The 19,013-nt window shown below is 42.7% G+C and overlaps 1 protein-coding gene and 1 long non-coding RNA gene across 2 annotated transcripts; one reads left to right on the top strand and one right to left on the bottom strand.

The window, feature by feature from the left end:
- The first annotated feature begins 2,130 nt into the window (after positions 1–2,130).
- Positions 2,131–18,855, top strand: pea15 (proliferation and apoptosis adaptor protein 15). The gene is made up of 4 exons (XM_088406997.1): positions 2,131–2,274; positions 12,477–12,688; positions 12,750–12,905; positions 13,800–18,855. Exons 2-4 carry the CDS (start codon positions 12,517–12,519, stop codon positions 13,862–13,864), a joined length of 393 nt encoding a protein of 130 aa, XP_088263123.1. The 5' UTR covers positions 2,131–2,274; positions 12,477–12,516; the 3' UTR covers positions 13,865–18,855.
- LOC148428741 (uncharacterized) lies at positions 3,988–13,900 on the bottom strand. Its single transcript, XR_015864304.1, has 5 exons — positions 13,771–13,900; positions 12,725–13,021; positions 12,364–12,660; positions 11,008–11,119; positions 3,988–4,199 (listed from the first exon to the last, which is right to left on the bottom strand). It is a non-coding gene; the product is annotated as an uncharacterized LOC148428741 (long non-coding RNA).
- Positions 18,856–19,013: the final 158 nt, after the last annotated feature.

Genomic DNA, 19,013 nt, shown 5'->3' with positions numbered 1-19,013 from the left:
ATGGATAGATAGATGGATAGAGGCTGGCAGCTCGAGTGGCTGGCAGTGCTTAGCGCCCCCGGTGTGAACACAAGGCATGACGTCATCTGTTCTAAAGTTGATCAGAAAACAAGTGTGAAGCTTGTTTTTCCTTTTTTTTGTGGGTCTTTTTGTGTGGCCATCTTGCAGGTGGCAAAGCACCTCCTCCGACTGACCCACATGTCATAGTTTGTTTACTTTTCCGCTTTGTGCAAAAGGCTGACGGCGCACCTGCAACACGGGATGAATCACGCGCTTTGTCGACATTTGGAATGTGTGTGTCGGGCGCGCGTGAACTTGAAGCTTTTCGGTGTGTAAATGTGTCAAGGCGACAGCTGGAGGATGAGTGAGGATGAGTGGAGGATGAGAGGTTGCCCAGCAACGGCGAAGCACACTCATCAAGCGTGAGCCTGAAAACAGTTGGCGCATGTAGGATGCTCAAGATGCCTGTGTGTGTGTGTGCGCACCTTGGTTTTTGCTACATGATGAGGACCAAATCCCTGGTTCTCTTGTGTTTTTGGGAACCCCTTGCACTTGCAGGACCCAGTTTGACGCCACAAGTTGAAGCTCCAGACTTGCTTTTCAAGTAGTGTTTTGATTGGAATTTTGAAAAAAATAGAAATAAAAAATAAATATATTAAATATATATATATATATATATATATATATATATATATATATATATATATATATATATATATATATATGTTTATGTGTGTGTGTGTGTGTGTGTGTGTATATATATGATGTTAAATGTGTAAAAATGTTTGGAGACACGTATAAAAACTTTTTTTTCAAAGATAATTATTTATTAGTTTGATTAAAACCTATTTATATATATATACAGTTCATATATATACAGTATATATATATATGTATATATGTATATATGTATATATATATATATATATATATATATATATATATATATATATATATGTATATATTTAAACGTATTAGTAACTAATCTGATGAAATCTTGTTTTGTTTTTTTAATTGACCTGTTACAGCAATAAATAAATAATTTTACTTTAAAACTGATGTTACATTAGCATATTAAAAAAATTTCAATATAGTTGTTTATTAATTTGATTAAAATCCATTAAAACTGTAAACATACTTTTATTCTTGCTTCTAGGACAAATAAAGTTTTTTTGTTATTGACTTGAATTGAGACCTCACAATATTTTTTGGGCCCCCTATTTTTTTTTCACTTTGGGGGAAAATCATGTCTCCTCAGACGCAATAGAAAAGACACAATCAAAAAAAAGGCAAACGAATAAAGAAGCAAACAAGTTATTTGCTTGTTTGCTTCTTTTTTCTTGTTTTTCTCTTTTGTCATTTTTTTTCACGTTTTTTTTATTGTGTTCCTCTTTTTTTCCTGTGTGCTTCTCGTAAACTGTTTTACTTTTTGTTTGTGATGACCTCTTTATGGTCTGCTTAGTTTTTTGTGTGATTTCTCACAGTAAGAAGCAGCAATGTCTTACTTGTGGGGTGGGGGGGGCAGTTTTTTTCCCCCGCGCACATCTTGAGTAAAAGTCTTGTTTTGACACCGTGGATTGCACAAGCTGCTCGGGTTACACGTTTCGGATTTGGACGGCCTTGCGATGGGGCAGCAGAAGGGATTTGCAGGCCGGAAGGCTCCGGTGACATCAGCGTGGAAAAATGTGGAGATGTGCGTGCGTGCGTGCGTGCGTGCGCGCGTGACTAAAATCCGTGGAATCGGAGCAAAAGGCGTGCAAAGACATCCCGCTCCCGTGTCAGTCGTCTTTTTGCGACTTGAAAAAGAAAACTTCGGGATGTTGGTGAAGTGATTTGTTTGGTCACCTGTCAGCATGTACGTTCCGAGTTCGAGCTACTTTGGATGACTTTTTGAAGATTCTTGTGAGAGACACGTGAGACGTTCGAGTGAGCCACCGTCGCTTCGAGACGATCTCTGACAAGCTCTCTCTCTCTCTCTCTCTCTCTCTCTCTCTCTCTCTCTCTCTCTCTCTCTCCGCGAGAGAGGAAAAAAAGGCGTTTCCTGCACGCTCGCCGGTTTTGGGCTCCAGGTTTCGGGCTCCCAGTCACGACCATCACCACCTCGGCTCGCGCGCGTCCACGTTCCCCCCTCCGAGGACCTCCCGTCGCTCCCCGTTTGGCATCAGCGCCACATCGAGCCGCCGGACTTGTGCCCCCTTCACTCGTCTCAGCCGAACGCCTGACCCGTTTTGGGCTCCGATTCGAGCGCCTTTCCGTCGCTCGCGGCGACGCTCGGTAAGAGATCGTGCATATGTGCGTGCGTGTGAGTTTTGGAGTCCAACATATAAAGCAGAAGCCAGGTCCCCGAGAGCCCCTTCCTCCTCCACCTCTCCTTTTCCTCTTGTCACAAGTGTCCAGTTCTCCCACGCTCGGCAGAGCCTTCAACGCATCACGATAAAGCCCCAGTTTTTCATATCCGCAGATTTTGCGCTCGGGCCGAAGCGAGGATACAACGCTAGCATCCGGTGGCATCCTGCCGCAATCGTGAAACTGGCGAAGTGAGTTGAGGGCTTTCGTTTGGATTCAAGCAAAACGTGTTTTTGCACGCCAAGGAAATCAGCAATAGCAGCATCCGATGACATCGTTGTGCGCCAAAGGGCTTGTTAGAAACAATTGTTTACACGTCGTGCTCGTGATTTCGCTCACTCACTCAGTAACAGGTGTCCTTTCAAATCGAAAGGAAATGAGTTGGAACATGAAACAACTTCCCACTGAATTGTGTTGTATTTTGTGACGTTTCATATGGATGCCCGATGATCGCCAGGGGCAGATGAATCGAATATCAGAAGTCATACCACCAGAAATTGTATTTTGTTAATCTGATTATTATTATTTTTTGCTTAATCCTACTATATTTAAGTGAATCGAGGATTTTCATTTGGTCAAAACTGTCCAACTTGGGGTATGATGCCTAAATGAGTTCAGGAATTTCATCTTTTGCCACCATATTGTGACATCTTGGGCTCCGGGAACTATGTTGAAGTGTGTTTAGGAGTTTCATTTTGGCAAAAATCATGCTTTGTTGCCATTTTGTGACATTTCGGAACTCGAGGGTCTATGTCGAAGTGGGTGAATGGGTGTCATTTTGACAAAGGTAGTGCTTTGCCGCCATTTTGTGACATCTTGAGCTCAAGGAATTGTATGGAAATGAGTTGAGGTCATTTTGCGAAAAATTACGTTTTTTGGGGGGGGGCATTTTGCGATTTTCTGGCTAAAGGAAAAAATGTTGAAGTGAGGACTTTCATTTTTGCCACCATATTGTGACATCTTGGGCTCCGGGAAGTATGTTGAAGTATGTTTAGGAGTATCATTTGGGCAAAAATCAAGTTTCGTTGCCATTTTGTGACATTTGGGACCTCAAGCAACTATGTTGGGGTAAGTTGATGGGTGTCATTTTGACAAAAGTAGTGTTTTGCCACCATTTTGTGACATTCTTGGCTCAAGGAACTTGAGCAGGGCCCGGCCCCGGTTTCGCCGCGCTCGCAACGGGGGCTGACGGCCACGCTGCGTTCACTGCCTTCACGCCACTCCCGCGGCAGCACTCTTGTGTGCGTGTCAAACAGAAAGATCAGCTGATGTGTTTCGGAGACCGATGTGATCGCAAGGAATGAGTCAGCAAGTCCCAAACACGGAAAGTCATTAAACGCATCGTTTGGACCTGCTTCCTCTTTGCGGCTTTTCTGTGTCCAAGTCTGTGTGTGTGAGTGTGTGTGTGTGTGTGTGTGTGTGAGTGAGCGGGAGAGAGAGGCACGGATCCATCCTGTGGGGCAACAAGGCGTCCTTTCTTCCCTCGCCTCTTGTTGCCATGCTTGCGGCGGACACGGGCGCAAAGGACGGGAGGCCTTCAAAAGTGTGAGAAACTTGTCGACCTCCGTCACGAGGAAGCGGGCCCACGTTGCGTTCAAGTACCCCGCCAAAGCATCCGGAATCACGTCCGACTTACCGGGGATGCCTCGGGGTCCGACTTTGGGGCGTCCGCCGAGTGTCCGCAGAGCGTCGTGCTCTTTTTTTTTTTTTTCCCGTGGATGCTTGAATGCACCACGCGTAAATACATGCTTTGCGTCCATCTTCCTGTTGGATGTGGTCCACACGCAGACTCTTCCTCACATTGTCTCTCTTGTGCCACATTCGACATGCTTCCTTCTCTGGCTTTTCCTGTCCTGTTGCAAACAAAGACATTCAGCGCAAACGTTTGCTCAGCCAATATTCCCAAGTTATACACCGAAATACCCCAACTATAAGACACATCCGTGTATAAGACGCACCCTAATTTGGGGGTATTTTCTACGTCACCGTGTATAAGACGCACCAACACTTTGGCAACAAGGTCAAAACTAGAGCTAAACAAAACAATCTTTTGCAAAAGTCTTGATCATTTCCATGTTATATTTTAGTTATGGTTATATATTGTTATCCCCCAGATATAAGACGTACCCGTGTGTACCATGCACCCTTTATTTTGGGGTCAAATTCTGCTATGTTACCATGCTTAAGAAGCACCATCACTTTGGCGAGAATGTCAAAACAAAATAATCTTTTGCAAAAGTGCTCATACTTTCATGGGTTCATATCTGTAAGCTATTTACCACACTCCCAAATATAAGACACACCCGTGTATAAGACTCACCCTTAATTTTGGGGTCAAACTCTGGTATTTTCCATGTTACTGACACATCAACATAAGAGTCAAAAGTAGAGCAAAACAAAATAATCTTTTGTAAAAGTCTTCATATTTTCTTGTTTTTTATCCGTAAGTTAGATCGCGTAATTCCCCAAATATAAGAAACACCCGTTTATAAGACGCACCCTTAATTTGGGGGTCAAGTTCTGGAAGTTTCTGAGATAGGACACACCCACGCTTTGGCCACAATGTAGCTAAACTAAATAAATGTCATCTTTTGTAAACTTCCTCTTTTCTTGTGTTCATATCCGCAAGTCATACATTTCCCACATTGTGAGCGGTCAGTGAATGCCTCTCTGGTGCAACGTTGAATGCGCTCCAAGCAGTTGGTTTTCCTTTTCCGCACGCCGCCGCTCGAGTTCATAATATGATAAATGGAAGTTGCGCAGCATCCATGTTTCGCCAAGTTTATGATTGTGTGTGCTGTATATGCCAAAAGCCCGCAATTAATAAGAGAGTCAAATGGAATATCTTTCCATCTTCTCTAACTGGTGTACTCAGACAAATTGACACCTAATTGAATCGGACGTCATCACGTTTTCCTCTTGGTTTTAGTAATATTCCTGTGCCTGTACAAAGATGTACTTGGACGTTGGTTCAGTTTGCTTGCTTCTTTTCATGAAATAATGCCACACCAACCTCAGAACAGATCTCTACTGTAATCCCAAATGAAGACGCTTTATACTTGGTATTTTTTTGTGGATATATATATATATATATATATATATATATATATATATATATATATATATATGCTGCATAAAGCCTGTTGAAATCTCACATCCCCCTATTTAAGAATGACTGATCAGGCATGATGATGATGATGCTGATGATGATGAAGAGGGGCCAGGAAATGAAGGCTATTTTTGACTCTGACGTGGAATTCTGACGTGTTTCTCACCCTTTACTGTCCGCGGGAGAAAAAAAAAGACAGAAAGGCAGTGGAGCGTGCTCTGTGGCAGGAGTCGGGGTGGGCGGAGGGGATGCGATGGACTCTTCCACCCCGGCCTGCTTCATGGGTACACGCCGCCATCGCCTCTTCCACCCGCCCTCCTCCTCCTCCTCTTCCCAGAGGCGCTGGGATATTTTTATCCGCTGCAAAGCTTCCCGGTCGGATAATCAAGCACCGGGCTCACAAAGGTGGGCTCGCGTCTACTACCTTTGTGACCAGAACGGGTCACACGACTCCTCTTCCATTCCATCTACGCGTTTGCCGCCTTTCGTCCCTTTTGTGTGTCAAGGAACTGATTTGAAGCGAGTTGAGGAGTTTCATTTGGATAACACTAGCGCTTTTGTTGCCTTTGTGTGTCAAGGAACTACTTTGAAGCGAGTTGAGGAGTTTCATTTGGATAAAACTATCGCTGATGTCGCCTTAGTGTATCAAGGAACTGATTTGAAGCAATTTGGAAAGATTCATTTGAATAAAACTAGTGCATATGTCGCTTTGATGTGTCAAGAAAATACTCTGAAGCAAGTTGAGGAGTTTCATTTGGATAAAACGCGCTGATGTCACCTTTGTGTGTCAAGGAACTACTTAGAAGTGAGTTGAGTATTTTCCTTTGGATAAAATTAGCGCTTTGGTCACCTTTGTGTGACAAGGAACTACTTTGAAGTGTGTTGAGGTTGAAACTAGTGCTGATGTCCTCTTTGCGTGTCAAGGAACTACTTTGAAGCAAGTTGAGGAGTTTCATTTGGATAAAACGAGCTCTTAAGCCACCTTTTCTGTGAGGACGAATGACTGAAGCAAGTTGAGGAGTTTCATTTTGATAAAACCTGCGCTTATGCCACTTTTGTGTCATGGAATTACTTTTAACCGAGTTGAGGAGCTTCCTTTGGTTAAAACTAGCGCTGATGTCACCATTTTGTGTCAAGTAACTTACCCTAACCATAAAGTGAGTTGAGGAGCTTCATTTGGATTGAACTAGTGATGATGACGCCTTTGCGTGTCAAGGAACTGATTTGAAGTGAGTTGAGGAGTTTCATTTGGTTATAACTCATGCTAATGTCGCCCTTTTTGCGTCCAGGAACTAACGCTAACCCTCAAAGTGAGTTGAGGAGTTTCATTAGAATCAAACTAGTGCTTTGCCACCATCTTGGGACATTTTGGCGACCTTTCTATTTGGATAAAAGTAGCGCTGTGCCATCTTTGAGTCTCAAACAAAAGTGGCTGCTGTGATATGAGCGTGGCGGCGTCCGGTTCACGGCGGGGAGGCGGGATCACAATGGATTAGTCAATTAGTGGTGGCGGCGCTTGCGTGACCGGCGCGCCGGCTTTGTCTGGCTTGGCGCTTGGCCCTTTGGCTCCTCCCCCTCACCGCAGGTTCACCCGCTCCAAAATAAGCGCACCTTGGCTCTGCTCTTGACACACTAATTTTGGGGTCCAATTCTGATATTTTCTATGTTGGCGTGTATAAGACGCACCAACACTTTGGCAACAGTCAAAATTACAGCAAAACAAAAGAATCTTTTGCAAAAGTCTTTTTTTTTGTTTTTTGCGTGTGTTCATATTCATAAACGATATAGCGTAATCCACCAAATACGAGACACACCTGTGTATAAGACGCACCCTTAATTTTGGGGTCCAATTCTGGTATTTTCTATGTTAGCGTGTATAAGACGCACCAACGCTTTGGCAACAGTGTCAAAACCACAGCAAAACAAAAGAATCTTTTGCAAAAGTCTTTTTTTTTTTTTTTGCGTGTGTTCATATTCATAAACGATATACCGTAATGTGTATAAGACGCACCCTTAATTTTGGGGTCCAATTCTGGTATTTTCTATGTTAGCGTGAGACGCTTTCAACAAAACAAGAGCAAAATAGTATCAATCTTCCTAAACACTTCATATTTTGTTTATATGATATGCACTCATACCCGTAAGTTATATATTTGTTGCGGGTTAAGTGTGTTTCAGGTTTCCCAGGTTGTGAGCGGGCAGTGAATGCCTCGCAAGTGTTGAATGCGCTCCAAGCAGCTGTTTTTCCTTTTTTCGGCGACACAGCTGGAGTTTGTTCAACCCAAAATGGTGCACCTTCCGTGTTTCAGCAAGTTTGCGACTGTGTGCATATGCCAAAAGACCGCAATTAATAAACGTGCCAAATAGAATAACTGTCCGTGTTCTCTAACCGGTGCACTCTTAATTGAATCAGATGAGAAGTGAAAATGGTTGCGTCGCGATTCAGGAGAAGGTAAGGTCCAAAGTCAACAAAAGCGGCGATGGTTGAGACGCTTTTCGGTCGGCGGCTTGTAGAAAGCCAAGAAAAGGCCAAGTGGCACATGCTTGGCTGCCGTTGCCAGGGCAACGGCCCAGCACGTTGCCAAATGGAGCGTTTCTCTCGCGGGCGGCCGCACAGATGTGTGCAAATCTTCTTTTCTGCTCAATGACGAGCGGGCCGCTGGCCTACATTCTCGCGCGCGGATTAGCCAAGCAGCCGCACACAAGCGGATGCCGTTTGTATCTCAAATCATCGTTTCCGATGCGAGCCAATGGAAATGCAATGCATCCGTTTCAGCCCCCCCCCACCCCCCCATGTGCAAAATACATCGTCAAGCACGAAAGGAGCCGCATCAACAGAGACGTCAATATTCAATGGACTCATCGAAAATACTCAATTATTCACGACAACTAGGGGGCGATCATTTAGAGCAGGGATGCCAAACTCATTTTTCTCCTGGGCCACATTGTAGTATGGACTATATAGAATAAATGTTAAACGTGTTGATCACACACTTTACTGAGTTTTGAAATTAGAGGCTGGTAAAAACTGTTCAAAAGACAGATTGGGAACAAAACAATGTTTTCGTTTTTTTTTTAAGTTCTATATTTTAGCCAGATACTTGAAGTCAAATCAGCATTTCGCAGGCCACGTAAAATGAGGCCGGAATTGGCCCCTCGGGCCTTTGACTTTGACACCTGTGAATTCAACATTTTGAAATCGGAGGCCGCTAAAAACTGTTCAAAAAGTTTCAAGGAGTTTCTAAAACTGGCTGCTACTTAACGAGTAAATTATTGACGAGATGATTTATATGGAAACCAAGCTGGAGATGATCAGGAAATACGATGCTAGCCCAGCCTCGGCTGCCCTTAGTAGGGAGTATGGGCATAACACTCAAAAGTAAAAAAAATCCTTTCTATATGTTTTATTTATGATGTTTTCTGATTGTATACATGTATATTAGCGCTTACTATACTATTTCGGTACCAAATTTTAATATGTATGTACAATTTTAATGTTTTTACCTGGGGTTCTAAACCCATTTGCCATTTAATATAGCTTTGGATTGCCCGTCATACGGCGAAGTTTTTAGTTCCAGTAGTTACAATTTTGAAGTACAGTGGGCCCCCGGGTTACGAACTTAATCCGTTCAGCGGCTACGCTCGTAACTCGAACTGGTCGTATGAAGGGCAATCCAAACCTATGTTAATTAGTGAATGCGTGCAAAAACCTTAGGTAAAAACATCACGACTTTATACACATATTAAAAATGAGTAACATAATCTACTGTACAGTTAAATTAAATAACATATACAAAGGAAGAAGATTGCCGAGCGGTTACGGCCTTACTCACGAGCAAGGTTAACTATGCGTGCGCCTCCTTCGTATTTTTTTTTTTTATTATCTCCTGCTTCGTTTCTATTATCATCCTCTTACTTCTTCCTTTACCGCCACTAGCAATTTTAGAAGCCATGTCTAACAGATAAAGTTTGCAAAGTCTTCACAACATTCCTTCCTTCCGTTTTTCACTCATTTTCTCTCCTTCCTACTGTCCCGACCAGCTGTGCCATCAAGCTAGATAAAGGGGTTGGGCCAATAGCATATCGGCATTTCTGTGATTGACGTGACGCCGGCCAATAGCATCTCCGTGAGTGAGACCGGGTGACCTTAATCGACCAATAGCATATTGGCATCTCCGTGACTGACTCCGTGACTGACACCGTGACTGAGACAGTGACTGTGACGTTGTAAGAGCAATAGCGTTCACGTTGCCGTCACAAGCGTCAACTGCTGATTTTAATGACGCAGCTGAGCGAAAATATATTTACATACACAAAGGCCGGCATGTCAGATTGTTCGTAAGACGAAAGGTGTGTTCGTAAGTGGGGGACAAAAATCTCTGTGGTCCACGCTCGTAAGTCGAAATGTTCGTAAAACAGGGTGTTCGTAAACCTGGGGCCGACTGTAACTTGCCCAACATTGTGGTAAACATGTCTTTTCTAGCACCCAGCCAGCATTCTGCCACATTTGCAAACTCTCTAGCTTCAGGATTCGGTTGCCATGGTGACCAGTGAAGCCAAGAGTGCACTTTTCTGGGTGGGGGGGGGGGGGGGGGGGGGGACTTTGCCCTGGCTGTTGCTTAGTAACCGTCTCCATTGTACGTCGTGCGTATTGTAAGCACATCGGTCACACGGCGGCGACTTTGATTGGACGCCTGGCTCATCCATCGCGGGACGTCGATTTGAAAGGCTTCATTTTGTTCCTGAACGGCCTTCGTTAAGTGCCAGAGCATGACACAGGCGCTTTAATTGCTTCCCCTCTCCAACATCATGATTGTGGTGAACAAAATGTGCCAACGTTAAATATTAAATGTGCCATTAACCCCTGGGGGAAATTTGGACACAACATGGTCTTTTAGATGCTTTTGAAGGACAAGCAGACTAAGAGGCTAGAATATTGCATAGATTGTCAAAACGTGGCGACTTTCCTTATGCCGTCCTGCCGTACATTGCTTGCAAATCGGAGGTCGAGAGGTACCCCCATAGGTGTCAAATTGAGCCAATGTCAGGCTCATTTACTGCCATTCAGAATTGAAAATATTGTCAATTTTGGACACATTGAAAACCCCGTGTTTTATCATGCATTTCCCTCAATTTTTGCATTAATCCTTTTGACGGCAATTCACAATCAGGACGCAGTCGAAATTTTTGTTTTAAGACCCCAAAATCTCCAGGGGTATGCTGTTGTGTACCTACAACGTAAATATGTCTCTGTACGACTTCTTTTTTCAAAAGAAGTCTCGACGTGACCTCTTTTCACCTGTAAAGCCCTTTGAGACTTTGGTGATTCGGGACTATACAAATAAAATTTGATTGATTGATTGATTGATTGATTCAACATTTTGATTGATTGATTGATGTAAAATGTATTTAACTAATGAAACTAATTACTTTGACAAATTTCTTTAGTGGTACATTTGTTGATTGTAACTTTGGCATCTCGGTCCCCCATACATGACAGGAAGATAGCGCTCATTTTGTCAAGTCATGGTGCTGTGTGTGTGGGGGGGTACCATGGGGGGAGGGGGGGGGCACTCAATGAAGCTGCTCTGTCCATTGTTTTCGTCTTTTCCTCCAGCGCACAAAAGCAGCATTGGGTGCAGCAACAGTCAGCGTCGGCACAAACTGTGTCAGGGAAAAGAGAAGCCTACTAGAACATCTGAGTTTTCTTTCAAACAAAGGCCATATCAAAATTTTCTCTCCACAAACGAGCGTTCCCATTCATGCCAATGAGCAATTTCAAGTCAAAATTTGAAGGCCAAAAGGCAGACGTGCTCACCACTAGGCCACCGCGCTGACTGAAAGGATTTGGCGACCTCAAACGTTCTGGCAAGGCAGCGGCAAGCCACCTAAATAGGTCACACACCGCTCTGTGGAAGTGTGTGTGTGTGTGTGTGTGTGTTCAAATCTGTGCAACAGAAACACAGACTAAGGCAGGGTCGCCGGGTTTGCACTGGAGAGGCCATGCAAAATCACAATGATGAAATGATGCCGCCATCAAAAAAAGCAATAAAAAAAATAACATTAAAGTCGGATCTTACCTGATTGACATAGCACAGCAAACTTTTTTTAGCTCAATTTACTGCGACGTACGGGCAGCCAAATACAAAAAAAAAAAGAAAAATAAAAGATATTTCTTTCCTATTTCCAATAACTTGTGGCATTATGGGAAAATTACCAAATGGACATCATGATAAAATATCAAAAGTGATTTGGTGATTTTGGCAAACATAGAAAACAAACAAGAAGAAAGAAGCAAACAAGAAAAAAGGAAGCTAACGAGAAAATAATACGGAGACAAGAAAAACGAAGCGAACAAGAAAAAAGACCCAAGAAAAAAGAAACAAGTAAAAAGATGCAAACAGGAAAAAAATAAAGAAGAAAATAAAAACAAACAAAAAAGATGCAAACAAGAAAAAGGAAGCAAATGTGAAAAAAGGTGAAGACAAGAAAAAGCAAGCAAAGAAAAACTCAAACAAGAAAAAAAACGCAAACAAGAAAAAAAGATGCAAACAAGAAAAGGGACACACTCAAGAAAAAAAGATCAAACAAGAAATAAAAACATGCGTGCTTCTGTCTCTTCTAAGGTTTTTTTTTTTTCCTGAATTTTCTGTTTGCACTGCTATTTTACCCACCACCAGGGGGCGCTTCTCACCAGTAAACAGAAGCATGCAGTTTCTGTCAGTTTTCATCTTTGTATTAAAGTGTACTGTCAGTTTCTACTTTTTTCTCAACGCTTTAAACCCTGCGGCTTAAAGCTCAGTGCCGCAGTTTTTTCCCTAGCCACTAGGGGGAAATCACCCGACAAACGAGACAAAATAAGTCACTGTCAAGTGTTGATGCTGAGTTTGAACTTCTGTTTTACTCACCACCAGGAGGAACTATCCACTAGTAAACGGCATCAGTCATGTTACAGTTGTGTTGGTGCAGTATTCTAACAACGCCAGTCTGAGGTTGTTGTTTTTCTTTTTTTTTTTGCCAGCTCCAAATCGCAGTTGAGGTTGCGCGGTGCGGCTCGGAAGATGGCCGAGTACAGCGCTCTGCTCAGCGACCTGTCGGACAACATCACCAACGAGGACCTGGAGCAGCTCAAATCGGCCTGCAAGGAGGACATCCCCGAGGAGCACAGCGAGGCCATCGCGTCCTGCAAGGACTGGTTCAGCTACCTGGAGAAGAACGACAAGCTGGCCCACGGTATGGACATGCGCGCGCGCACGCACGCACACACACCGGCTCTCATCCGGCATCCCCGCAGATAACTTGTCCTACATGGAACACATCTTTGAGATCTCGCGGCGTCCCGACCTGCTGACCCGCGTCATCGAATACCGCACCACCGTGCTCAAGATCGACGAGGATGACGAGATGGACACCAAGCTCACGCGCATCCCCTCAGCCAAAAAGTACAAAGGTAAACAAACTCTAACCATGGCCACGTGGAGCTTGTGATTTTGGTTGTTTTGTTTTTTGACCCCTCAAAGTGGGGTCCGCCGACCCGCAGGGGTCCGTGGTCTGGCTGCAAGGGGCCTGTGAAATAATTTGGGTTATTTATAAAAAAAATATATATTTTTTTGCTCCCGTCCTGGTCCTGGTTTCAGGTTTCTTGCTGATAAGAGCATTCTGGGAATGCGGAACAAATTTGCTTTCTTTCTCTGATAGTCTCCTGCCCAGGAAATGCATTTTTTTTAAATAATTAAACACGTTTCTTTAATAAAGTCAATGCTCTGCAATGCTTTGTTTTTCTTGTTGTGTATGTGAAAGATGAAATTTAGACAAATTGAGACAAATGTTTAACGAAACCATTTTCTATAGTTGTAGGGCAGGCAGTTATGAGAACTGACATCCATATGGCATGATAATGCCATTCAGTGGACATGAGTGTTAATTGTACTTTCGTCCCCTGTATTAAACATGATTGTGTATTATAGCCTTGGGTTAAACTCCTTTGTTTTCGTGTTACACTAATATTACCGTGTTCTGTTTCAATTATAGTATAACTGCAGAACCACAGACATGGTGTTCACGTTAAGTGTAGATATTTAAACAGAATAAAATAATTAGTGTAAGTGCAGACAAAAGTAGATCAGTGCTTGATGAAATACGGTAATAACCCAAATTATTTCACAGACATCTGTTATTCAGTCAGGCCACGGATTCCCCAGGGGTCCACGGATCCTCAGGGGGCCACGGACCCCAATACATTATGATGCCTTGAATTTTTCCCATTGTGAGTTTCAAAAAATGTGATTTTGCAAGACTAAAATGATGAATTGTACCTCTTTGTGTGACCTCACCACGGCGCCAGACATCATCCGCCAGCCATCTGAAGACGAGATCATCAAGTTGGCTCCACCCCCCAAGAAGGCGTGAAGTCCGACCGACGACGAGCACCGAGCCCTAACACAAGCCCTCATCAACATGCACTCACACACACACACACACCCATATATATATATATATATATATATATATATATATATATATATATATATATATATATATATATATATATATATATTTGTACTCCTTTTCTGGATTCCCTTGTGAATGTTTCCTGCTTCTGCCCCGCATTTCAATGTTTTTCTTTTCTTTGGTTTCTCCGTTAGCTCGTGATCATCTTTGCTTTGGCGCAAAGTCATTTTAGTGGACTAAGTTGGTGTGTCTTGTCCAGCAATTTGAAAGCCTAAACTGACACTGTGCCCCGCCCTCTCCTTCTTTTCGTCGTTTATCGTTAGCACAACTGGAAAAGTCTCGCTCCAATTTCAAAAAATGCACTAGCCAGCAATTGTCAAGCGGCATTAGCTACTTTACATCAACGCGCCATTTTTCAAAACCCACCGAACTGCAATCGTCATTCGACAGTTTTTGTTTTTGCTATATTAACCAGACGTTAACGGACATTCCTCTGTGATAGTTCTTTTTGCGACTTCTTCCTCGCATCTCTTCTTGTCATCGCTGTTAGCGCTTAGCGCAGCTGGAAATATCCACGAGGTTGCTCTAAACCTTTGAAAATGTGCTAGCTAGCAATTGGCGAGCTACGTTTACCAGACGTTAGGAGGCATTGATGGTTCTTTTTGTTATTTCCTTGCATCTCCTGTTGTTGATAGCGCTTAGCACAGTTAGAAACGTCCACAAAGTCTGTCTGAATTTCTAAAAATGTGCTAGCTAGCAACTGGTAAACTACGTTAACCAGACTTTAACGGACATTCCTCTGTGGCAGTTCTTTCTGCTACTTCTTCCTCGCATCTCTTTTTGTCATCACTGTTAACGCTTAGCCCTGCTAGAAATGTCCATATACTTTCTCTAAACTTAAAAATGTGCTAGCTAGCAATTGGCAAGTTGGGTTAGCCAGACGTTAACGGATATTCCTCAGTGACGCTCCCTTTTGCTAATTCTTCTTCTCATCAATTCTTGCTGTCGTTGTTAGCGCTTAGCACAGCTGGAAATGTCCACAAAGTCTTTCTAAACTTCTCAAAATGTGGTAGATTGCACTTGGCGAGCTACAATAACCAGACGTTGTGTGTCCACTTGCAAACGCACCAGCAAGCAATTGGCGAGCCGCATCAACCAGATGTGAATGGACATTCCTCGGTTACAGCTCTTTTAGCTACCTTTTCCTCACATCAATTCTTGTCATCGCTGTTAGCGCTTAGTTTAGCTGGCAATGTCCACAAACTCTCTTTAAACCTTTAAAAATGTGCTAGGTAGCAATTGGCGAGCTACGTTAAGCAGATACAAACAGACATTCCTCAATGACGCTTGCTTTGCTAATTCTTCTCACCAATTCTTGTTGTCGTTGTTAGCGCTTAGCATAGTTGCGAAATGTCCACGAAGTCTCTCTAAACTTCTAAAAATGTGCTTGCTACCAATTGGCGAGTTACATTAACCCGACGTTAGTAGACATTCCTCAATGACGGTTCTTTTAGCTACTTCTTCCCCGTATCTCCTTGTCATCACTGTTAGCGCTTAGCGCAGCTGGATTTGCCCACAAAGTCTCTCTAAACTTTTCAAGATGTGCCAGCTAGCAGTTAGCGAGCTACATTAACCAGACGTTAGCAGACGGTGACGGTTCTATTTGCTATTTCTTTGCATGTCTTGTTGTCGTTGTTAGCGCTTAGCTAACGGCTGGAAATCTCAAAGTCTCTGATCAATTTAAAAAATGTGCTACGTGACAAAAAAGAAAGAAAACCTTCCGTCTGCTTCGTCGCTCTTTAATATTTAGGTTTCTGGGCATTTGTAGGCAAAATGGACCTCCGTCGGTCCTGACGGGTTGCCCACATCTGTTGATTCTATGCAGCAACTACATATGCTAAGCAGACCCACTAATAAATACTTGCCACTTTTACCGCCACAAAAAAAGAGACGAAAAAACAAGTGTGAAAATATTACGCGCATTCAGGACACCTCGTAATTACACTTAATTCCATCTCCAAGACGACATTCGCAAACTGACCTTTGGCATCTTGCACGTTTCTCAAGACATTCCAACCTCACTTCCGTTGAGCTCATTCCGAATTCCATAGAAGCTCTTGACGACATCAAAACGAAAACATATTCAAATATTCTTCAACTGATTCAGGGCTTTTTGGGAAGTAATTATCAACGTTCCCCAAATCCTTCAGTTCTTCTTCAGTATATTGCATTTGCAAGGAAAAAAAAAAAAAAACTCAGACAACAGTGGTACCTCTACATACAATCGCCTCGTTCCAAAAGAAAAAATCAGTTTACAAAACGCCTCGGCGGAAAATGTCGTTTCTAGTAACCAGAGAAAATTCAAGATACGAAAGGCCACATTGTTGGCATATAATATGAAATATCAAATTGACATTAGCTACGGCTAACATTGTACATATCCACATAAAAACACGTATGGGCATTGTTAGCTTGATGTTAGCATGGCGCACTTTAGCACTAACAAACATCAAATTAAAAATAAACTACAGCTAAAATTTACATATTCACCTAAAACACATATGTAACATACAACTTTGGGCTGTCGCAGCTGACGTTAGCTTTTTTAGAATGTTGTTAGCACCTTAGCAATGACATCACACAGGAAGAACTTCTCATGGCCCCAAACTAAACTTAAGTAAACGTACACGTTCAGATTAATCCAAAAATAAATGTTATTGCTCCAGTGGACTTGTAAATGATTCCCCGATCACTGCAAATGTCAAGTAAAAACATACTGCACTCATCACAACACACCAGCACCATCTCAAGGCAAACAAGTGAACTGCATTCATTTTGCCAACTGCTACAACTAATATGATTAATTCAAAGGGTTTAGGAGTGTTTTTTTAGTTTTATTTTTTTAATTATTATACTTTTCATGATATATTTTTATTATTATGCATCAACTGCAGTTTTGTTTTGCAAAGCCACACCCAGGAAAGAGAACACCTTTCTGCCCCCCCCCCCCGTCGCATCGAAATGATTAAATTATTACCTATAAAAATCGTGTGATTATGACTTCCGTAAAAAAAATAATTTCCTAAGTAGAGGTACCACTGCACATTCCGATCGTTCGTCTGTAATTTAACGATTTTTTTTTACCGTTTCAATTTGTGCGTTAGAACTGTACACTGTAGTTTTGTACTAATTCCCGCGGATTTGTGTTGGTTTGCTTTTGTTGTCGTCAATTTGAAAAATCGGGGAGGGGCCTGGATGGGGGGTATTGTCCTGGACCTCGGGTTTGGGTTTGCGGTTGCCTACAGTTCGTCTTTGCTAATTTTTGTATACGGCGATTCGCACGTGCGCGACGCAGCTGTTTTATTTTTGGAGGGGTGGGGGGGGGTCGGGGGTCGAGTGTGCGCAGTGTTTTTTCGCAATGATTGGAAAGCGAAGCCTCATGAGCCACTTGCAAAATGTTTATACTCCCCTAGGTGATGCTCTTGGTTTAAAAACAAAGGCTAGTGCAGTAGAAATGTATTTCTATTGTGCCTTTAAAGCGCAGGTGTCAAAGTCAAGGCCCGGGGGCCAGATCCGGCTCGCCGCATCATTTTATGTGACCCGCCTAAATGCCAGTTATGACTTGAAGTTTCTGGCTAAAAATGTTCTAGTCGTTTTCAACTTTTACAAATTTTGTTTTTGTTATCAATAGTCATTTTTCCAACAGTTTTTAGTGGCCTCGGATTTAAAAAATATTCAAGTCACAGGTCTCAAACGCAAGGCCGGGGCCTGCCACATAATTTTACGTGGATCGCAAAATGCAAAAGGTCCTGGCTAAAATGTTTGTCGCAACTTTTACCATTTTTTTCTGTTCTCAACCGCCCTTTTTTGAACAATATTTAGTGGACTTTGATTACAAAATGTTAGGGTTAGGGTTAGATGTCAAACTCAGGGTGCCAGGGCCAGATCACATCATTTTATGTGGCCCGCAAAATGCTAATTATGAGTGGATAAAAATGTTGTTTTCAACTTTAGAATTTTTTGTTGTTGTTTTTATCATTACTGCTTTTTTGAACAGTTTTTAGTGGCCTCCGATTTCAAAATGTTGAAGTCACAGGTGTCAAAGTCGGGAGCCAGTTCTGGTCCGCCACGTCATTTTATGTGGCCCCTGGAATGCTAATTATGACTGGTTAAAAATGTTCTCGTTGACTTGAACGTTTGCAAATGTTCTGTTCTTAAATACCTCTTTTTTTTTTTTTTTTTAGCAGTTTTAGTGGCCTCAAAATGTTTAAAGCAAGAGTGCCATCTAGGAGAGCAAAAAATGATGCTAAGTGGTTGACGAAGCTTCGTTCTCGCATCGCAATTTTTTTCTTTTTTTTTTGCTCCTGCCGGCGGCGGCGCATCCCCCTCGCAGCTTGTCGCTCGGTCGCCATGGTAACTGTGAGCCAGACGTCAATGAGGCACATAGCAGAAACAACATATCAATGACAAATGATGTCCGATTTATGGAGTTCCATCGCGAGTACATATCAAGTTTGGGAAAGAATGACAAGAGAGGCGGATATTTACTCATCTGTGCTTAAAGACTGTTTGTTTCTCATTTTCTTGAATATGTAAATATGTATTTTGAATATATAAACCACTGTGTTCCATTTGATATGATTAATTTATTATGACGGTCGTTTGTACGTGCCCAGTTGTGCGACTCGCTGGCGGCGCTGTGACGAGCCCTCTTCTTTCCCCGACGGGTTGCGGCCCCGCCCGCCCGAGGACACGCCCCCACACACGCGAGCGTTTGCATGATGCCGTCGGAGCCCTTTTCCCGATCGGTTTCCCCCGCAAAGTGTTTGATTCCGCCGAGCGTGAAATTGCTGCTTGTTGTCATGACTTCAAGTCAAATGTAATAATGCCATTCTGTCATTGTGCTCAAATGAAGATGAATATTATATTTAAATATATTTGCTAACCTATGTTGTCTCGAATGCGCCTTTTTGTTGTGCTTTAACCCCTGTGCACACACTTTGCAAGCTAAATATGTAAGTTACATTTCTGAACCAGCACCGACAAAAAAAATAGAAAAATGCTATGGTCTGTCTTTGTAGCCTGTCAAGACTCATGATGACACTAA

This window comes from Hippichthys cyanospilos, chromosome 1 (assembly GCF_059441005.1).
Source record: "Hippichthys cyanospilos isolate Australia breed blue-spotted pipefish chromosome 1, RoL_Hcya_1.0, whole genome shotgun sequence".
NCBI classification, from domain to species: domain Eukaryota; kingdom Metazoa; phylum Chordata; class Actinopteri; order Syngnathiformes; family Syngnathidae; genus Hippichthys; species Hippichthys cyanospilos.
Note: the sequence above shows the minus strand (reverse complement) of the source record. Positions and strands in the feature narration are given on the sequence as shown.